The following is an 18,106-nucleotide window of genomic DNA, read 5'->3' as shown; positions in this document are numbered from 1 at the left end:
TTTCCTTTTTTTATATTTCAACCAGAACGTTTCCGATTTAAAAGGCAAGCCTCTTCCAGTGTGGTCTTTCTAATTTACACTCTTTTCCGTGGGCTTTCTTACCTCCCTTTTTTGATATCTATCTCTCTATATATACCCATTATATTATTAGTCGGAATTATTATTCTTTTATTTTGTTAAACACACACACCCCAAGAATCAGAAGGCGGTTGGGTATTTGTATAATGAAGAATTATGGGGCTCTTTGACAGAGGTGTTCAGATGCTTTTAACCACCGTTGGTGCTTTCGCTGCCTTCAGCCTGATGACCATAGCTGTGGGGACCGACTACTGGCTTTACTCCAGAGGGGTTTGCAAGACTAAAACTGTCAGTGAGAACGAAACCAGCAAAAAGAACGAGGAAGTCATGACCCATTCTGGATTATGGAGAACCTGCTGCCTAGAAGGTATTTGATTCTGGATCTCCACACTCCCCCCCTTTCCTCTCCCACCACCCCATCTTTCTTCCTCCTTCCAAATAAATCCCTCCACATTCCACCATTTTCTCACTTCATTCCTTTCACCACGGATCGAGAGCGGTGGGCTCAGTTACTCAGGGCACAGAGACAAAAAGACAGGCAAAACATTCTCTGCTCCGTTCCCTTCTCCCTTCCTCTTTCCCATCCTCCTCCCCTTCCCCAAAAATTCACTTCCCCCCTCCGACTGGAATAACGTGTGTATTACAAAACCCATGAGAGACCCTTTCAAAAAGCAACTGTGCGGTCTGCCTGTCTTCAGCTTGTTTGTATTTCCTCAGCAAGCAATGCCAAAATGCTGTATTATTGCTGTGCTCCGGCTGTAACCACAGAGTGAAATAATTGCTCACTTTGCAAATGGCATATTTGCAAAGACAAGACTGTGAGCGAGAGGCGATGTGGGGAGGGGGTGACTGCAAAGCACCTTGGATAGAATCGTTAGTTCACTTTAGGAGCGAAAAAGAGAGAAAGAGAAGCAACCCTGTTATGTCCAAAATGCCTTGTACAGTAAATCTAATGATTCCAGTCATCTCGAGCAGAGTTCAGAGCATTTCGTAATGTCTGTAAGCAACCACATCTTACTGGGCTGGGTGCAGAGGGGTCTAGTTGGTGGCTGACTGGTTTGGTTTGGGGCTGGGATTTTTCCCCCATTTGTTTGTTGTTGGGGGGTGGCTTTCTGTTTGGGGTGGGTTTTGGTTGGTTTGGGTTTTTTTTTAAGGTTTATGGTAAAGGCTAAAAATAAACAAGTCTCTGAATGGAAAAATCAGCCTAAGTCTGATGTGGTGAAACTGAACAGCAACTCAGTGACATGTCTGATGGCAGAAGAGACACCGCCGCAGCCAACTTCTGGAATCAGACGTTCCTAAGGGAGGGGGCAAGGAAAGAGGGGCCAGTGATTCGCTTTTAAATATGTGTTGCTCAGTACTGCTATTGGCGTACGTGTGGGCCGGGGAGGTGGTCTTCAGCCTGTGCTGGAGGGATAGGGGCAACCGATGTAAATGCGTGGTTTATGTTACACACGTAGCGAGAAGGAGAGAGCGAGAGCACAAGAGCGCACATTACAGCCCATTGTAAAAGCCCTGTTTATGAATCAGCTCCCAGCTGGAGGGTGGGCTGCCGGGGGTTTATGGACATCCAGGGATAATGTCTGTGCCTGTCAGTGTCCACCAGAGCTGGGTGTGCCTGGAGCTCCCCGATGGGAGAGAACAGGGAGAGGGTACCGCAGAACTGATTTCCTAAGACCGGCACTGGGAGGTGGAAGGCAGGGGGGAGGGGGGAATAAACTATGCATGTCCTGATGTCTCTCACCAAAGCAAGCTAAAGCTGCTGTTTGGAAATGGTTGTGTCCGGGAAGAAGCGCGAATTTCCCCCCTGTTCTTGGTGCAAACGGTTGAGTGATGGCTGGACATGTTTTGAATAGCTAAGTGACTTCATTGAGCGATGGTCTATTTGACGCATACTGCATTTAGTGCCCTTTGTCAACCCAAACTGCTGCCTTTTAACATATCCTGCAGAGGAGCTCTATGCTGAATACTATATGCTGTCTCCACGCCAGAAAATCAATAGCAGTAAATTAATGGGGAATATTTTAAACACACTCCCTCACACACACACACACGCATTTCCTCCAAATAGATAAATATATAGAGGTATATATTAATAAAAAATGAAAAGCCTTTCACACAGCTATTCATTACAACCGGGGAAGGAGACATCTCCTTAATTAAAAATTAATGAGAGAGGGATGGGGAAAAAAAAAAAAAAAAAAAAAAAAAGGAAACCCAAATGCAAAGCCATGCGGGGAAGGGAGGCTGCAGGGAAGAACTCTCTTCCTAAGCCGTGTCCCCAAGCTGGAGGGTGGAGGGAGGCTGGGGTGGAGACAGCAGGTATGAGGACCCCGGCCGGGAGAGGCAGTGAATTCAGATCATGTCTATCTGCCCACAGAGCCGTACCCAGAGGGACGCGGTCTGAGGGGGAGGAGGAAGGGGCGGGTGAGGTTTGTCAGATCGGAGGAGCTCGGGGCTCCTTCTCCTTTACATCTGACAGGACCCCACAGGCACTGTGGAGAAGTGGCTTGCATGGCAAAGGAAAGTGCCAGGAAGCTTCCAATTAAAAGCTCCGAAGTGCCCCCAGCCCTCCCCCCCTCATGCTGTGCTGCCAGCCCAGTCCCCCCACCCTCCCTGTTGATGCTCTCCAGCGGGCTCAAACTGCAGCTCTGCACAAGGGGCATGAAACACAGCCTGAGCGCAAGCTGCATGGTCCTGGCAGGTTGCTCTCGCTCGCCCAAAGCCATGTGAGGGTTGGGCTGGCCCGCTCCCCCAGCCCCTGGATGCTGGGCAGATGTGGCGAGGTGGGTAGGAGGGTGCAATGCAGCACACAGGAGCTGAGCCCGGCTCTGAGTCCCTAGCCTGAGGGCACAGGTTGCACCAAAACTTGGATAAAGGCTCGGAGGCAAAAGCATCTCAGCAGGAGGCAAAAGCTCGTGTAGCCACATGCGGAGCAGGGCCTGGGCATAGGATTGCCTCACGGGATGGCACGGCACAGGTCTGGCACTGTCGCTGCCAGGATGCCTCTGCTTGGCTTCCTGCAGCCCCACAGCCTCCATTGGGCTTGTGGCTGGCACTCTCTTGTTCCCAGGACAGCACAGCCAAATAGCCCCACCAGCCCCTGGATGGTGGGGCTCTTACTGTCACATCTGATCACCTGGGGGGGGGGGGGGAGGTATCTTCTTTCTCAGCAGAAGGAATCAGAAAGGTGTCCCTGGTTGACTCGCTGTACCTGGTGAAAGCTGCCTGCTGGTGAGCAGGAGGGAGAAGGGTGCAGCAACATTTCCTTTCCCCCATGACAGAAAAGATGGGCAGATTTGTAGAGGAAAGGGCTTTGTCCCAGGAGGCTGTAAAAAGGGTAAAATCCTTGGACTCTGCTCACACCCTGCCCACGGTGTGGCAAAAGCACCTGACAAAGGGTGCGGGATAGACACGCTTCTGCTGCATGTGTCAGGGCAGGTCTACAGGGTGAGGGGAGGCAGTGAAAAGGAGGACAGGAGGCTTTGTAATAAGAAAATAATCAAAGAAGGGACACAAACTGCCTCCTGCTACTGGTAGGAAGCCTCTGACGAGGTTGCCTTCGTTTCTGGGGATGTGGGGGAACATCGGCATTAGTCAACACTGTAGGCTGTCAGAGATGGTGGACTCCTCATGTTCAAAATACTGTGCTAAATTGTCTTTTCTTTTCTTGGCCAAGATACCCAGCAGCAAAAAATGGATGTGGGGACTCAGTCTTGGGCTGTACGCACAGATACACTGCGGTCAGAATTGCAAGTTCCTCTTGGTGAATTTGGTCCCTGGGCTTTCAAATTTTGGGTTCCCCTCTCTTCGGTCATTCTGTTCCTGACAGTGGACTTTCAGTCAGCATTTTCACATCTTTGTTTTGCTCCAAAGAGGAGCGTCATTTGGCATGTTCCTCCTCTATCGGGATTTCCTTCCCCCCTTTCTTGTGTCCTACAGTGAGATCCTGCTCCATGGTGGGGCTGAAGCAGAAAGCTGGTGTCAGTTCACATTACTGCAGATCACACTTCTGATTTTTTTCCTAATCTTCCTTCAGATAATTCTTTCTCAGACTTTAGAGTTGCCCCGATGTATCCCCTGGCTGTTCAAAAATCTTTGCCCTTCAAGAAAAATGGCTTTTCTCAGCCCTTTAACTGCGTAGGCACAAAACACATAAGTACACCAAGCAAATGAGATCTGCAAGCTCATGCCACACATGGATACTGCACCCCTTACAACTTCGAAATGGCTGCAGATCTTCCAGCCTAATTCCTTCTGGGCACCAAATCCTTTAAAAACCACTTTTCATATGAGTGATGCCTTGTCTAATTCTTTCATTAGCTCCTGTAGATCTCCTACAGGATCTCAAAAAGTGAGCGACAATGCCTTATCAGGGTCTTATTTGCTTATGAAGCAAGCAAATGAAATGTATTTTGTATCTGTAGGTTATTGGTTTTGTCATGTTGTCATTATTATTAAGAACGGGATAGGTCTGGGAGGCTTTTTTACCGAGAAGGAGGGAGAGAAGAGTCCAGGGCAGGCAGGCATGAGTGATGCACATGGGGTTAGACATCCCTATAGATCTGACTGGTGTGAAGGCAAGTAATTGAATGGATGTTGGTGCAGAAAATAATTCCTGCCTAGAGATCCTTCCCAAGGAAAATTAATGAGCTGATCCGTTCCCTTTCCAGCTTGTTATATCTGAACAGCGCATGAGAGTTCAGTGCAGTTTCAGTGTTTGCAAAAAATGAAGAGCTGACAGCAAAGTGAGGCAGGGCACAGGCAGTGGACAAGCTTCTGCCAGACATTTCTGGCACTGCGTCGCTTCCTTGCGCTGCCTTCTCCCACTGCTGTTCGCACCTGGGCCACCTCTTTCCTTTCACACCCATCTTACGAGTGGTTTTTTCCTTGTCTTCTCTCTTACCTTTCCCAATTTCCTTTCTTTTACCCTTCCTATGTCAGCATCCCTAGTTTTGCGCTGTGAAATTGTCTGCCGTCCTACTTCCAAGGATCCACAAATCTACCGGGGTCCTTTCCCCTGACTCTTGCTGTCCTAATCCAGGGGCTTTTCTGAACACGCAGTGAAAACAGCAGTAGGTTAAGTCAGCGTCTCCATGTCTTCATGGTTCAGGAACAGGAGCAGCCTAGCACAGCCCTGAGATGCAGCAGGAGGCAATGGCCCGGCACATAGCTGATTGCTGCTGGCATTGCATCTGCCGGGGAGGAGGGTGCAGAGCTGGACAGGCCTTGGATGATGAGGAAGACAAAGGATTTTAAAAAGTGGGGTGGCAGATGGTGAGGGAGAATTACTCGGGATCCCAGACTTGGGTGGGTTTGGTTCTCTTCTCAGCTTAAATTCACACCTGACTAAGTCACCGAGAAGGCAGGGATTTGAGGGGCTGAGACCTGCAAGCTCAATTCTTTTGTAAGATTTGACAAGGAAATGCTGTTCCCCGTCAGTGAGTTGCTAGAACTGACTTTTAAATTGCTTTTAAATTATGAATCTTCCTACTGACAGAGAAAGAGGAATGGGTTAATATTGTCCTGAAATGCACCAGAAATTGTCTCGCTGAAGAGAGTGAGAGCAAAATGCAGTGGGAGGGACATGGAGATGCAGTGTGGCAGCAGTAATGTATAAAGAAATTACACAGAGATAGAACAAATGTCTCTTTGCCAGGAAGACCAGGAGCTATTCCTATCCAATGTTTCCCTTTTAACCCATCCCTTTCCCCATGCAGCCCTCTGAGCCCCCATCTCACTTCGCTGCAGTGTGGTACGATCTAAGCAAGAGTTTTGGGGGAGGAGGACCGCTGAGGTTTGACAGCAGAATCTCCATATTTATTTAATTTAAAAGCAGTAGTGAAGAGGTTGCCGGGGGGAGCAGGGAACATTTCAGGCTCTCATATGGCTCAGCCCCCTGCCCCTGTTTTAAGAGCAGATTCCCAATCAAGCATAGCCAGTTTATCCCAGGGGGAGCCCTCGCTGCTCCATTCTGCGCTGCTTCTCCCTTCCATATTGCCCTCGTTGTCAGGGGCTGTGCTGCTGCCTTTCATGGGCAAGAAACCTTCCCCCTTGCAGGGGGCTTTTAGGGAGGGAAGGGGGCTGCTGCCGGGGAGAATGGGTTAGCAGCAGGGCTCTCGCTCCGTCTCCTCCACTGTCAGCCCCCATCCCAGGGTGACAGCTACCCGGCAGGGGAAACACAGAGCGTGGAACAGGTCAGGCATACGCAGAACACATCGTAAATACAATACACCTAAAAGTTGTTTTTCCTTTGCCTGTATGATCCCAGCTTTTTCCTTGCCCTCCATCTTTGACTCATTCTATCCATCTCCATTTTAATTTGTTCTCGTTTCCCTCCCCTGTTTTTCCTTTTTATTTTTCTCTTTCATCTTCACGTCTCTTCTGTGCTTTCTCTCAAAAGCAGCTTCTCCTTCATTATTTCTCCCTGTTTCTCTCCAAGTTCTCCAAGGCCCATCCCCCATTTCTCTTTCCTCTGTTTCATTGTCTTGTCCTTGCTCTCCTCTGTCTCCTTTGCTCATGCCGTCTCGTCTGTTTGTCCTCTTTTCTCTTTTCTCTGCCATCGTTTCCCCCTGGCTTTCCCTCATCTCACACACAGTCATTTCCTCTCAGCTGAAGGACCCCATCCTTTCGGATCTGTGCTGCCTCTGCTCTCTAAAGCAACTCTTTTCCAACCACTCTATGGCTCCCCCGCTCCTCCTTTCTCTGGCCAGTGTCCCCCCTCCTCAAAGCAGTGTAGGACACCAGTTGCTGTCACTGTCTTCTCTTGCCCACAGGGCAGCCTGGCTACCTCTGAGGGGGATGAGACTCAGGCCCCTCCTTCTGCTCCCCTCATTGCTTGTTGCTTGTGGTCAAGCCAACATCCCTCCACTTTGCTGCCTCCAACCTCCCATGGCCGGAGGGCTCACTGGCAGCTCAGCTGATGAGCTGGCTCATCTGCATGCAGCCAGCAACTGGGCTGGAAGGAGCTCACGGCAGCCCTAAATACCCTCCCTGGCAATCCTCAGACATGGATCAGGCCAGGATCCAAATGGAAAATAAGGGTCTCTGTAGCCATAACCCTGGGGCAGTTTTTGCGCACTACAGTGAAGGATCTCTGGTTGTCAGGAAGAAGTGTCTCAGCAAGCAGTCGTCCTTTTCAGGCTGTTCACAGAGGGATGATTTCTCTGAGATTCTCTGGAAAGCCTAAGGGGGTGAGGTGAATGGGGCTGGGGTCTCCAGGCCCAGTGGACCTGCAAGATCAGCTGGATGAACCTCAGTGAGTCAGGTCAGAGGGTAGTGCTGGCTAGTGGGAAAAGAGGGATTGCGTACCATGCAGGGCTCTACATGAACCACAGCAGCTCACTGGATGCTAGAAACGGGGATAGTGCTGTTAGTGGCCCAGTGCAGCACATGGCTGTAGACAGAAAACCCACCACCAGCAAGTCCCCAGGCGTAATAAGTAGAGCAGCAGGGATAGTAGAGACTGCAGGAGCAAGGGCCATCCAAGGTGGGGGGTTGCAAAGTCAGAAAAGGGTTCATAAAAGGGGGACAGGGACCAGGAGGGGTAGGAAAGACCGTGTGTATGAAGGCAGCCTGCAAGACTAGATATGTTTGCCTCGAAAAGGAGGTGAATGAGAGGGAAAGTGATTGGATGGTATTGAATAATGAATGGGCTAGAGAAGATGGATCAGTAGCTCTTGATTTCCCCATTTTGTAACACACAGACGAGAGGACCTGACGTGAGTCACCGGAGACCCAGTTAAAGCTTTCTCGTTTGATGTGTATCAGGGCTGTGGAACTCATTGCCACCGTAGCTCCCGTGGCCAAGATTTTAACAACATTTAGCAAGCAAGTGGGCATTTACGACAGAGTTCACAAAAATTAAGCATCCTCCTAATGGATGTGAACAGCATTTTGGGTGTTTCGTAATTCAGCAATTAAGCCAGTCGCCATAAAAACTAGGATAACGTTTCACAAGGGCAGTCTATCCCCTATCTGACTGCCATGTGGTTCTTGCCTCTTCCCTGAAACATTTGTCAGGGATTAAACGGAGCTCAGATTTACTTAGTCTGGCATTTCTTTTGTTTCTAGATGCTATGCTATGCAGTTGCAATATAAGATGCAAACTAGGCCTGCGTTTCTGCTGGTGTCAATGACTGCCCTAATTTGACAAATTAACAGCGAGTTTAGATATTTCTATCATATTTTTCTAGGAAGGATCTGGGATAGAGAGCAATTAAGAGCATATGGAATTAAGTGGAGTCCTTCTTCTTCACACCCCAGGGTATAAAGTAAGTAGTTAGCAATGAAGGTGCTATATATGTGCGAAGAATTATTATTGTTGAAGTCCCTGCTTCCCAGAAAGCAGTAGGCTTTGGGTCTCTTTGATGCTATCATGACTAAATTAGAAACAAGGTTGTCTCCTTTCTCTTGTATCTGTGGAAATGATTACTGAACTGGCATCTGATGACGTACAATACTGTAGTGTTTCTATGCACAAGAGATGAAGGCCCGATTCTCCCCTTGTTTGCACTGATGCAACCTCATTGACTCGGATGGAGACACGCTGCTTATGCTGTCCATGTAGGCAAGGAGAGAATGAGGCTGAGGAAGGGCTGTGCGTGCTTTAAACAGCTATGCCCCCAGGTCACTGTATGTCCCTGCTTTGCCAGTGCCATACCTGACAAACCAGGGGCTAAATTCACTTCCAGTGTGAGTGGGTGTGATAGCCCCGAAGTTAATGGGATTCTGCACTTATTCAAGCCAGCTGTCCACCCAGTCCAGCAGTTCCTTTTTTAAACTATTTTCATTTCCATCATCTTTCACCCTCACTAGAAAAATTCAACCTGGCTGCCTTCCCTATGGGGCGAAGTCCTCTTATAGAGTCCTCACCTTGGATCAGTGAGAGTGTAAAATGGCAGAGGTGACCACGAACCCCCTGGCATTCACCTTTCTCTTTTTCTTCTTTCTGCATTTCTATCTTTCATTGAATCTCTTTCATTTACTGACAACTTTCTGTCTCCCAGCCCCATTTATCCTCTTTGTGTTACAGAAAAGCTCACCCATAAAATTTCAAACTACACAATCAGAGTTTTCATAACAAGCCCTGCAGGATAGGTGAAATCCACTTCTGTATCTGTGGCACAGGCCGCTGAAGTTTTTATACTAGCTTCCTATCAAATCTATAACTCCCCAGAGAAGCATATGAACTTTATTCTGCACCTCCTATTCCCCCAGAGCATATACCTCTACCTGCTAGCTGTGAAAAACAGAAAATGAGGATGGTATACAAAAACTTCAGAATGCAATGCCATCCTATTCATGGGTTGGATTTTTTCTGACGTGTGTTTTTGCTAGAAGCAAACAACTATAAATTTCTGATTTAGCTTGTTGTGTAAAGTATACATTCTGTCAAATAAAGAATAACACTATCCACCTCCGTCCCCTGGATTTCCTATCCCTTTCCGATTTTTCTCTTCCTATTTCTCAGTTTTCATTCTCCCCCTGAACATGATTTTTTTTTAGTGTCTGTTTTATTTTTCTCCTCCCACTGCTTCATAACTACATTTCATTCTTAAATTTGCTATCACTCAGAGAACTTCCCTCTTTCTTCAGATCTTGTTTATACCACCAGTGAGGCTGCAGTGCAATGGATCACACTTGAACACTGAATATTTCCCAGGTTTATGGTCATGTTCCTTCAGCACCATTGACCAAGCACTGCCAATCAAACCACTTTTGATCCTATTTGCTGACTCCTGCAGCCTTACTGTGACCTGTCCATTGTAACCATTCCATTGTAACCTTTCTGAGAACCTGTTCCCAGAGCTTTATTTCCTCCTGACAATGTTGCCTCATACTTTTCTTTCTTAGTTTCTTTTTTTTTTTCATTTTTGATTTCAATTTTTATTCATTCTCTCTATCAGTCCCATTCAGAATTCACTGTTTCTTCTTTTCTTCCTTTTTTCTCCACTTCATCTCTCATGTGTGTCATTTTCTCCTCCAGCCCTCACCCCTGATGACTTCTCTTCCCTTTACATTTCTAGCCCATAGTCCTCCTGGGTAGGAATTACTCCCCTTGATCCCATCACGTTCACCCTCTATGGAGAGGTGGTGTAAAAGGATCGACAACTAAGCGTGTTTGTATGTGTGTGTGTGCACGCATGCACATGTTTATCTTCTTTCAGATACGGTCAGTATGAAAGCTTGGTGGCTGAGATGAAGTGGCCTGGCTCTGACTTTTGCCTTTCAGACATCCATGAGGAGTCATTTCCAAATGCAGATGCCCCCCAGAATTGCCTTCAGAGTACAGGGTCTCAAGGGATCAATCATCAAGAATTTCTGCTGCTTCCTTTTAGATTCAAGCATTGCCCTTTTCCTTAGGCTGAGGGTCACGGGTTTTTGAAGGGCAGTGGCAGAATCATGAAAGAAGACGTTTTTCTCTTGCTCATTTTTGAGTGAGGGAGTGAATGAACTGTGATAAACATTTTTCTGTATATAGCTAGAGCTGTCTCAAAGAAGTGGCAAAGGAAACAGATGGCAAAGGCCCTTTATAGGCAGCTGCTGTTGTCTCTTAAGGTGTCACCATCACAAAAAAAGTGGTTGTAATTGGGGAGCTTCAAGATCAATGGCGCCTGAAAGGACTCGAGCAGAAAAGAATGTCATCTTGCGTGAAGGCAGTGGGGGGAGAGACAGAAATCAAATATTCAGAGACTAAGGAGTGGTGCTTGAGAGGTGAAATAAAGTATGGGGCACAGGTTGAAGCAACTATGAAGTTTTACTGAATGACATGACTGCAGGGTGAAGAGCTGGTTTAGAGTATTTTGGGGACAGCAAAAGGGGCTTGTGTCCAGAGGAAACAGCGGAGTGAGAGACAGAGATCCCCAACGCACTGTGGAAATGCAGCTAGGGGAGAGGAAAGGTCCAGGAATAGCTGTCTCCAGGCTCCTATCTCCTCCAACTTGCTTCAGAGCACCCCTGCAGTGTGTGCTTTTGGGATGGCGGGGTGCTACAGTTTGGTGTAGAAGACTCTGTCCCAGATATTCCTCAAATAATTTGCCTGCCCGGAGCCCTATCATCTCAGTGTGTGCAGCACAAAGACAAATTGTAAGTTGACCTGTAAAACAACAGAAGTGGAGACAGGTAGCTGCTCCCTCAAGAAATAACCAGGGCTAGGTTCCTTCATATCTTCCAGGCTGGGAGGGATTGCACAGTGGGCTAGACCCCTACGTCTTCCAGTCATGGAGTTGTTTAAATCTCTCCTGCTCCCCTTGTGTTTCCAAAAGTAGGAGCCATATATTCCTTTCAAGGAAGAGAAAATTCATAGAAAATAGGAGGTTTGGGAGGAAACCAGGGAGGATGACAAGGTCTGTCACAAAGTGCAAGGGTTTGGGATAACAAAGCAGCGGTGAACAGGCTTGGTGTTGGAGATTAATTGGAGCTGAATGTTGCACAGTGTCCTCGAGCTGAGACACCTCCATTGCAACTATACTCAATAGTGTCGAAGCAAACAACTGCCAAGAGCAGAGCAGAGCAGTGCAGCTGTTTTGCTGTTGGGAAAGGGAGCAACAGAGAAACTAATATGTCTACCCTGCCAAGTGAACTGTGACGCAAACAGCGGCACAGCACACAGGAGAAGCATGGGATTGACAATTTTCCTGAATTTCAGGTGACTGCCTAATCATTGCACTACTCTTCCTCAATCATCGCTCCACTCTTCCCCCTCTTCAGTCATCACATTTTGTGTGTGTTCACAGGAAAGCATAACTCAGAAAGGCCAAGAATGGCTTTCCAGGAATTAATTCCAGGGGCTGTCTGAGATCACAGGAGAAAGGTGTTTTTCTGTGTGCCGCATCATTACAGCTTGGCCCACATTTACAGGAACAGCGAGGGGGAAAGTATTCAGAGCAAAGCAAGACTGCGAGAAAGAGCACTGTGAGGATGTAAAGGCACCGGGGCCAGGGAGGATTTATACTCTTCTGCAGAAACTGAAGGGATGCATTGTTTCTGGGAGTAGACTGACTCAGCTGTGGAGGAAAGCATATCTGCATGCTGGAAACAGAGGGATGGTTGGGGCTGGAAGGGTCTGCGGTAGCTGGAAAGCACAGCTGGCCAGAAGGAAACACTAGACTAGAGGGGACCCAGGGCTTGACCACGGCATGGCATGGGCAGGTGGTAATAGGAATGCAGCGTGAGTGCTGGGAGGAGATAATTGAGAAATACGGGCTGAAAGAGGAGGGTGAGTCAGGAGAAACCCTGGGACTCAGATATAGGAGAGACTTGAGTTGCTGAGAGAAGCAGGAATATCAGCTGGAGCTGATGGATGGAGAGACAGACTTCCTCATCCATCTTCTCTCCCTTGTGGAATGGAGTTTTCTCCTGTCTAATGCCAGCATCTGATATCCCTAAAGGCCTCCCTATCATCACCCCTGCTCCAGCTCATGTGAGAAAGAAGGGTTTAAACACACATGGACAGGGCAGTATCAATCATGCAAACCAACCAACCATGGACCTGCACCGATTTGGAAAGTGTGACCAGTGGTCGCACCTCCATGCGGTAAAGTCTGACAAAGGAAAGCTGGGGAGAGGAAGAATCAAAGGAGCTGGAGTTATAAAATTTTTATCCCAACTTGGTGATGCCAAGAAATTTATCTATGTAAGCAACTGAAGGCAGCCATGGCCACCTGCTGCACTGAGGGTCTCTGCTCTCTCTTACAGCTGTAAGCACATAAATTTGTCCTTCTGGAGGCCTGTGGTACAGTTTTCATGGCAGGGAACTCATCATTTGGCCAGATTATCTTTGGTAAAGCGGGGGAACAAAAACTTAATGCTCCTCTCTGGCTGCTGCTCTTTGGCAGAGGCTTCCTGCGTATTTCAAATTTTATTGCCATTACGCCATTGTGGCTGCACCAAAACACTTCAGTAGGGTGGAAACACCTTTATGCTCAACACTGTGCACGTACAAAAGCTGTCGTCCCTATGTCAAAGAAGTTACCATCTAAGATGACAAATGACATATGAAAGGCAGCAAAGCAGAAGACAGAAAATGTGTAGAACTTGTTTCTGCATTGCTGCTTTTGACATCAGTAACAGGATATTACACCTAGAACTGACTTCATCTCCTTCTCCAGGCAGAGCAGAAAGCAGAATAGGGCATGTCTACCCAGCGCCAGGCAGTGCCAGAAGGAGATACCCAAATAACTCTAAGCAAGCTAGCTTAGGTATTTCAAGCCCTAATGGCTACTCAAGCATGGTGCTCTGCACAGGCAAATTAGCACCGTGTCTGAGAGCTGTCAGGATGCAGCACTTACTCAGGTGTGCTGCTTCCAAGACCCATGCAAGGTCACATTACATTGTGCCACAGAGACTTATAGTAAGAGCCTCTCTCAGCTCTCAATCCAAATCTGATTTCTGTATCCCTGATCCCTGTATGGGCATGCCTATGTGTTTTGAAGAGGTTTTTTTCCCATACTTGGTAACCACAGGTGGTCTGGAAGGAATGACTGATCACATCTCATTCTGTTCCTATGGGAGGGGTACTGTATTATTTGGGGTTCTGAAAGGGAGCTTGGTTCCAGACATGTCTCTGAGTGCTTAAGAAATCTGGACCCAAAAGATGCCATCACAGCTGGATTTCTCCTTTGCAATTTTAGCAGTCAGGGCTGAAGGACACAGAGAGTAATCTCCATGTGACCTGCAGATCCTGTCCTTTCACATGAGGGCTGAAGCTTGCTGAAGAGGCAATGCTGGAATGCTTTTGCCCATGTGGTATCTGCCCTGGGGATACACGGCCACTTCAGTCTCTAGGGTTGTTGCTTACCAGCGAAAATTCATTGGATTCATTACAAAACTGCAGGATTTACCAGTAAAGAAATAGTTTGTTCTCAAAATAAATAAAATCTGATCTGGAGGTGGTAATTTACTCAGACACCCAAGAGATTACTTATTCTGAGTATCTTGTTTAATTCTCACTGAGACTGGTAGTTTTCTGTCATTCTTGATCTTAGTTTTCTTGGGAAAAAAAAGGTGTAATATGTTACATAGCTTCTTCCCCAAAACAAAAACAAAGGAAAGGAAAGAAAACTCCATGGTCATCACTTCACTGAGCTACACCACAGCAGGGACAGAGGTTGAACCCACATCCAAACAAATTCTCAAGACCTATATGCAGCCCTGCTCTTCTTTGGGATCCATGTGAAGAATTAGATCTCTGCAACAGATACACAGTCAGTAGCTTTTCCCAAATAATGAACCAATCAGAAATACTAAAAATAGGCTGCACTGGAACATCAGTTCAGCCATTTGGAATGTAGAGCAAATGGCACTGAATGTGTTTAATGAAGTGAAAGAGCTTTGTTTTTGATCAGTGAGCTATTGATAAATTGTTGATAGATGATCAAATGTGGACTTTGCTTTCAAATGTTGTGACTTATGAACCTGCCAAGACCCTCTTGAGCTGCCCTTGTTCCTTTCACTGCTAACGTAGTAGAACTTCCTGCACTTTTCAGGACCTAAAATAAGAATAATTTTAATGTCATCTTTTTCCTTTTTTTTTTTTTTTTTTTTTTTTTCCCCTGGATAACAAACATTTAGCCTCTGGGCCAGTGATCAATTTTCAAGAATAAATGTTCATAGTCGTACAAAGTCAGACCCTGGGAACTGGGTCGGATATGTGAGAGAGATGACAAGATGGGAGGCAGATCAGTTCACATCTTTACATGCTGTTATGAGAATAACACCAGTGCATTAGATTAGGAGGATGGTGAGAGCAAATGAGGGAGAATCTGGTTTTAAATTGTGCAGCAGCAAAATGAGTGGGGAATTGGGGTAGAGCCTACAGCTGGAGGGAGATTTAGTTTCCATGCAGGGAAGGAAGTGAGGTGGGACCTCATGGATGTTAGACCAAGGGACATGCAAAAGAAGTAAGGGAAACTGAGGCTCTAATAGGAAAAATTAGGTCTATTGTGAGGGTTGAGACAATACTATTGAACCGCTCTAGTTCGTGACAGACTCTATTGTCTGTCCTTCACATGTGGACTAGATCTTCCAGCATGTCTGAATTATACTCTGTCCAGAATGATAGAGGAGGAGAAAAGAGTCTTAAACTACTATCACATCCACATGTCCCTGAACTTACGTCATCCAGGATTTCCCCTACACCCAGAATGTCTTCAGACGGAACTTAAGCAAAATTCTTTGCTGTTTTCTGCTATTAAATGGTGTGAAACAGCTGGAATAAATTTGAGGACCAAGCCCTATATCTATGCTCTGGCTGCCATATGCTAATACATTAGTGATCTTAGTGAGCAGTTTGCTATGCACCTTGAAGCTATCTTTACTTTTCCTTCCAGTGGAGAAGAATCACAGTGTCTTTCTCATGGTCTGCAGGAAATCTCAAAGCATATTTGAGATACAGTTTGCACACTTTACAATAATGTTTTAACACTGGTTTGCTTAGTACACACAGTCCTTAACAGCCTTATATTAATGTTAATTGGGTGGGGGACATCATCCAACCTGTCCTAAGCCAGTATAGTAATTAATTAGTCGACTGAACATTTGTATTCTGATTATAAACTCACAAATTATTCAACTCTATCCTATTAGGAACCAGGTTTTCCTTTTAACCTCAACTGCAAACCAGCTGTCCATCAATTACGATGTGCTCATACCTTAGGGTGATGAGAACAGCAGAAAAGCCTAAATGGGTTGCTAGAAAGTGCTACAAGTAAAATAGAGATGTATTTCATTAGCGTTGGGAGGATTGCCTGATCTTTAATTGGATGAATCACCCAATGGGCGTGTTCCCGAAGCCAATCAGTGCGTGCCAGTTCAGTAGAGCCACAGTGAGCAATGCTGTGCTGCGTCATTCAGCATTCTCCAGTGAGTGATTAAATCCATGTCATTTGTTATAAATCAAATGTTGTCACAGGGTCAATCTTGTGGGTCATGCTAGGCTATCGTGGTGATTTTGTACTGGTTATATCAGGTACTGCTGTGTCATACAGGTTTTTGCTGGGTCATGGGTCATGCTGGGTTCCTCAGATACCATCTCTTGAACTCACCAGGAGCCCTGCTGGAGTATGTCAGGGGAATGATAAGAAGGGTTTGCTGAGTAGCCTTCTAGTGCACCAGGTTACAGCCTCTTCACATGTCTGAAGTCTCTTTTCCCTGGAAAAAGTGCATTTGTCTCGTGTATAAGTTTAAATAAACACTGTGACTTTTGTTATTTGTCCCCTCCAAAATAACACCTGCCCAAGGCCCAAAACAGGCAAGATCTAGTCTTGAGCCAGTGATGACTTTTTTTTTTCAAAATAGAAAACACCACGCTATTTCAGTTAATTGAATTGCTGCCTGACTCCATAGAGTCAGAAAGAGATCTCTGCTAACATTCCTGCACATCGCTGTTTTAAGTTCCCTGTTACAGGGAAATCCCCACATAGCCAAGAAATGCATAAACCTCCCCTCAAATAGAGGATGTGGCCAAAGGACAAATAGTACAAGTGACAAGACATCATGTTCCAGGAGTCCCCAGCTTCAGCGGTATCTCATTTTGAATATGATTTGGTCAGGTATATGTTAGAACAGCCCTGAGGTGACTATAACTGCATTAGAGACTAAGCCAATCTCTTCTGGTCTGATGGTCAGAAAGACAGCACAAAGCCACCTTTAACCCCCACACCATCCATCCTGTTTCAGATAACACTGAGAAAGCTGGAAATCCACAGCTTCCCTACAGAAGTCACTTTCAATGGCAAGAGCTTAAAATGTTGACATGTTTATGCATAGAAAGACTATTCTAGGATTTTTTTAAAGATTATTATGGCCTCCTGTGAGGTCTGTGTGGTTAGTTGAGTAGTAACTGATGCTTGCTTTCACAGAGAAGGAACATAAGAATAGTCTCAATAACATTTTTAAACCTCTCAAAATAAATTTATTTTCCATGACACACATGGCACCTCCAGAATAGAGAGTGGCAGATTGTGGTATGGAAGTTTTACTGGTACCAATCAGGATGACATTCCCAACCCACTAGTGCCATCGCTGGTCAGGTAAACAAAGACTAACAGATGATTTACTGAAGGAAATGTCCCATTTTTCATCAGCAAAAACAGTGCTGCTGGTGAAGTTTCAACTTGTGCTTTCTATGCATGCCATTGCTGTCCTCTGCTCACAACAGAAATAATTCTAGTGTGTGGTTTTTCACTCCTTGATGTATTTCATCACCCAGTATCCCTGGAGCACAACAAAATGCCCCCGTGCCCATTCTATATGTGGAAAATTTTGGACACAGGAAGGTTAAGTGGTTAACCAAGTATACGCAAAGACTGTGGCAGAGCTGAACTCACTTTTCACCAAGTCTTAGGTCCATATCCAGATCACTCCACCATCCTTCTAGAGCTCTGTTTACCTGGCCCCACTCCCTATCACACCACAGAAGGATATCACCTCTTTTCCAAGTGTGAAGTACATAGATGACCCTCTAAAACACCACGGAAATGTCATGCATTGCAATCAGTAACATATTAGAGCCGATTCAAGCTCTACAGTACTTCTTGCAAGCTTACAGATTCTTTGAACATGGGAGGTCTCTGCAGGAGCCGCATCAGATCTTGCTGGTCTTCTACTGGAGTTAGTGAGTGAGCCAGGAAAAAAAGTTATTCCCGCTGCAAGGGAAATCAAGCTCATATTTTCCTCAGCAGAGCTATTTTAAGTCATTCATTATTATCTTTTTTCTCTCCAAAGCAAAGCCCGTTTGATACTCAGAGGTTGTTAGAACCAAAGAGGAAAGAGAGAACACTGGAGTATTGTTCTTGCTGCAATTGCAGACTTACTTGGTACCTAAAAAAGATTTTGTTAAAAAACAAACCAACTCTATAGAGCTTTGAGTGAGAAGAAGAAAACAGCAAAGGAAAAAAGAAAAAGAAAATCCATGTTATTGAAGTCTTGGGCAGCATCAGGGAAGTAAGGCCTGAAGCTGACATATTGGGTCAAATCCACAGCTACTACAAGTGGGCATAAACCACTGATTCTTACATTTGGCGAA

The 18,106-nt window shown here is 46.1% G+C and overlaps 1 protein-coding gene across 1 annotated transcript in view; it reads left to right on the top strand.

Moving 5' to 3' along the window:
- Positions 1 to 234: 234 nt before the first annotated feature.
- The window catches only part of CACNG2 (calcium voltage-gated channel auxiliary subunit gamma 2), a 51,233-nt gene continuing 33,361 nt past the window's right edge, over positions 235 to 18,106 (top strand). The window contains exon 1 of the mRNA XM_009961843.2: positions 235 to 445. Within this exon, the coding sequence (XP_009960145.2) occupies positions 235 to 445 (211 nt within the window). The remainder of the gene's footprint in view (positions 446 to 18,106) is intronic.

Source organism: Leptosomus discolor, chromosome 1 (genome assembly GCF_034619465.1).
Source record: "Leptosomus discolor isolate bLepDis1 chromosome 1, bLepDis1.hap2, whole genome shotgun sequence".
Lineage (NCBI taxonomy): Eukaryota > Metazoa > Chordata > Aves > Leptosomiformes > Leptosomidae > Leptosomus > Leptosomus discolor.
The sequence above is the reverse complement of the archived record's forward strand: the minus strand, read 5'-3'. Positions and strand labels throughout refer to the sequence as shown.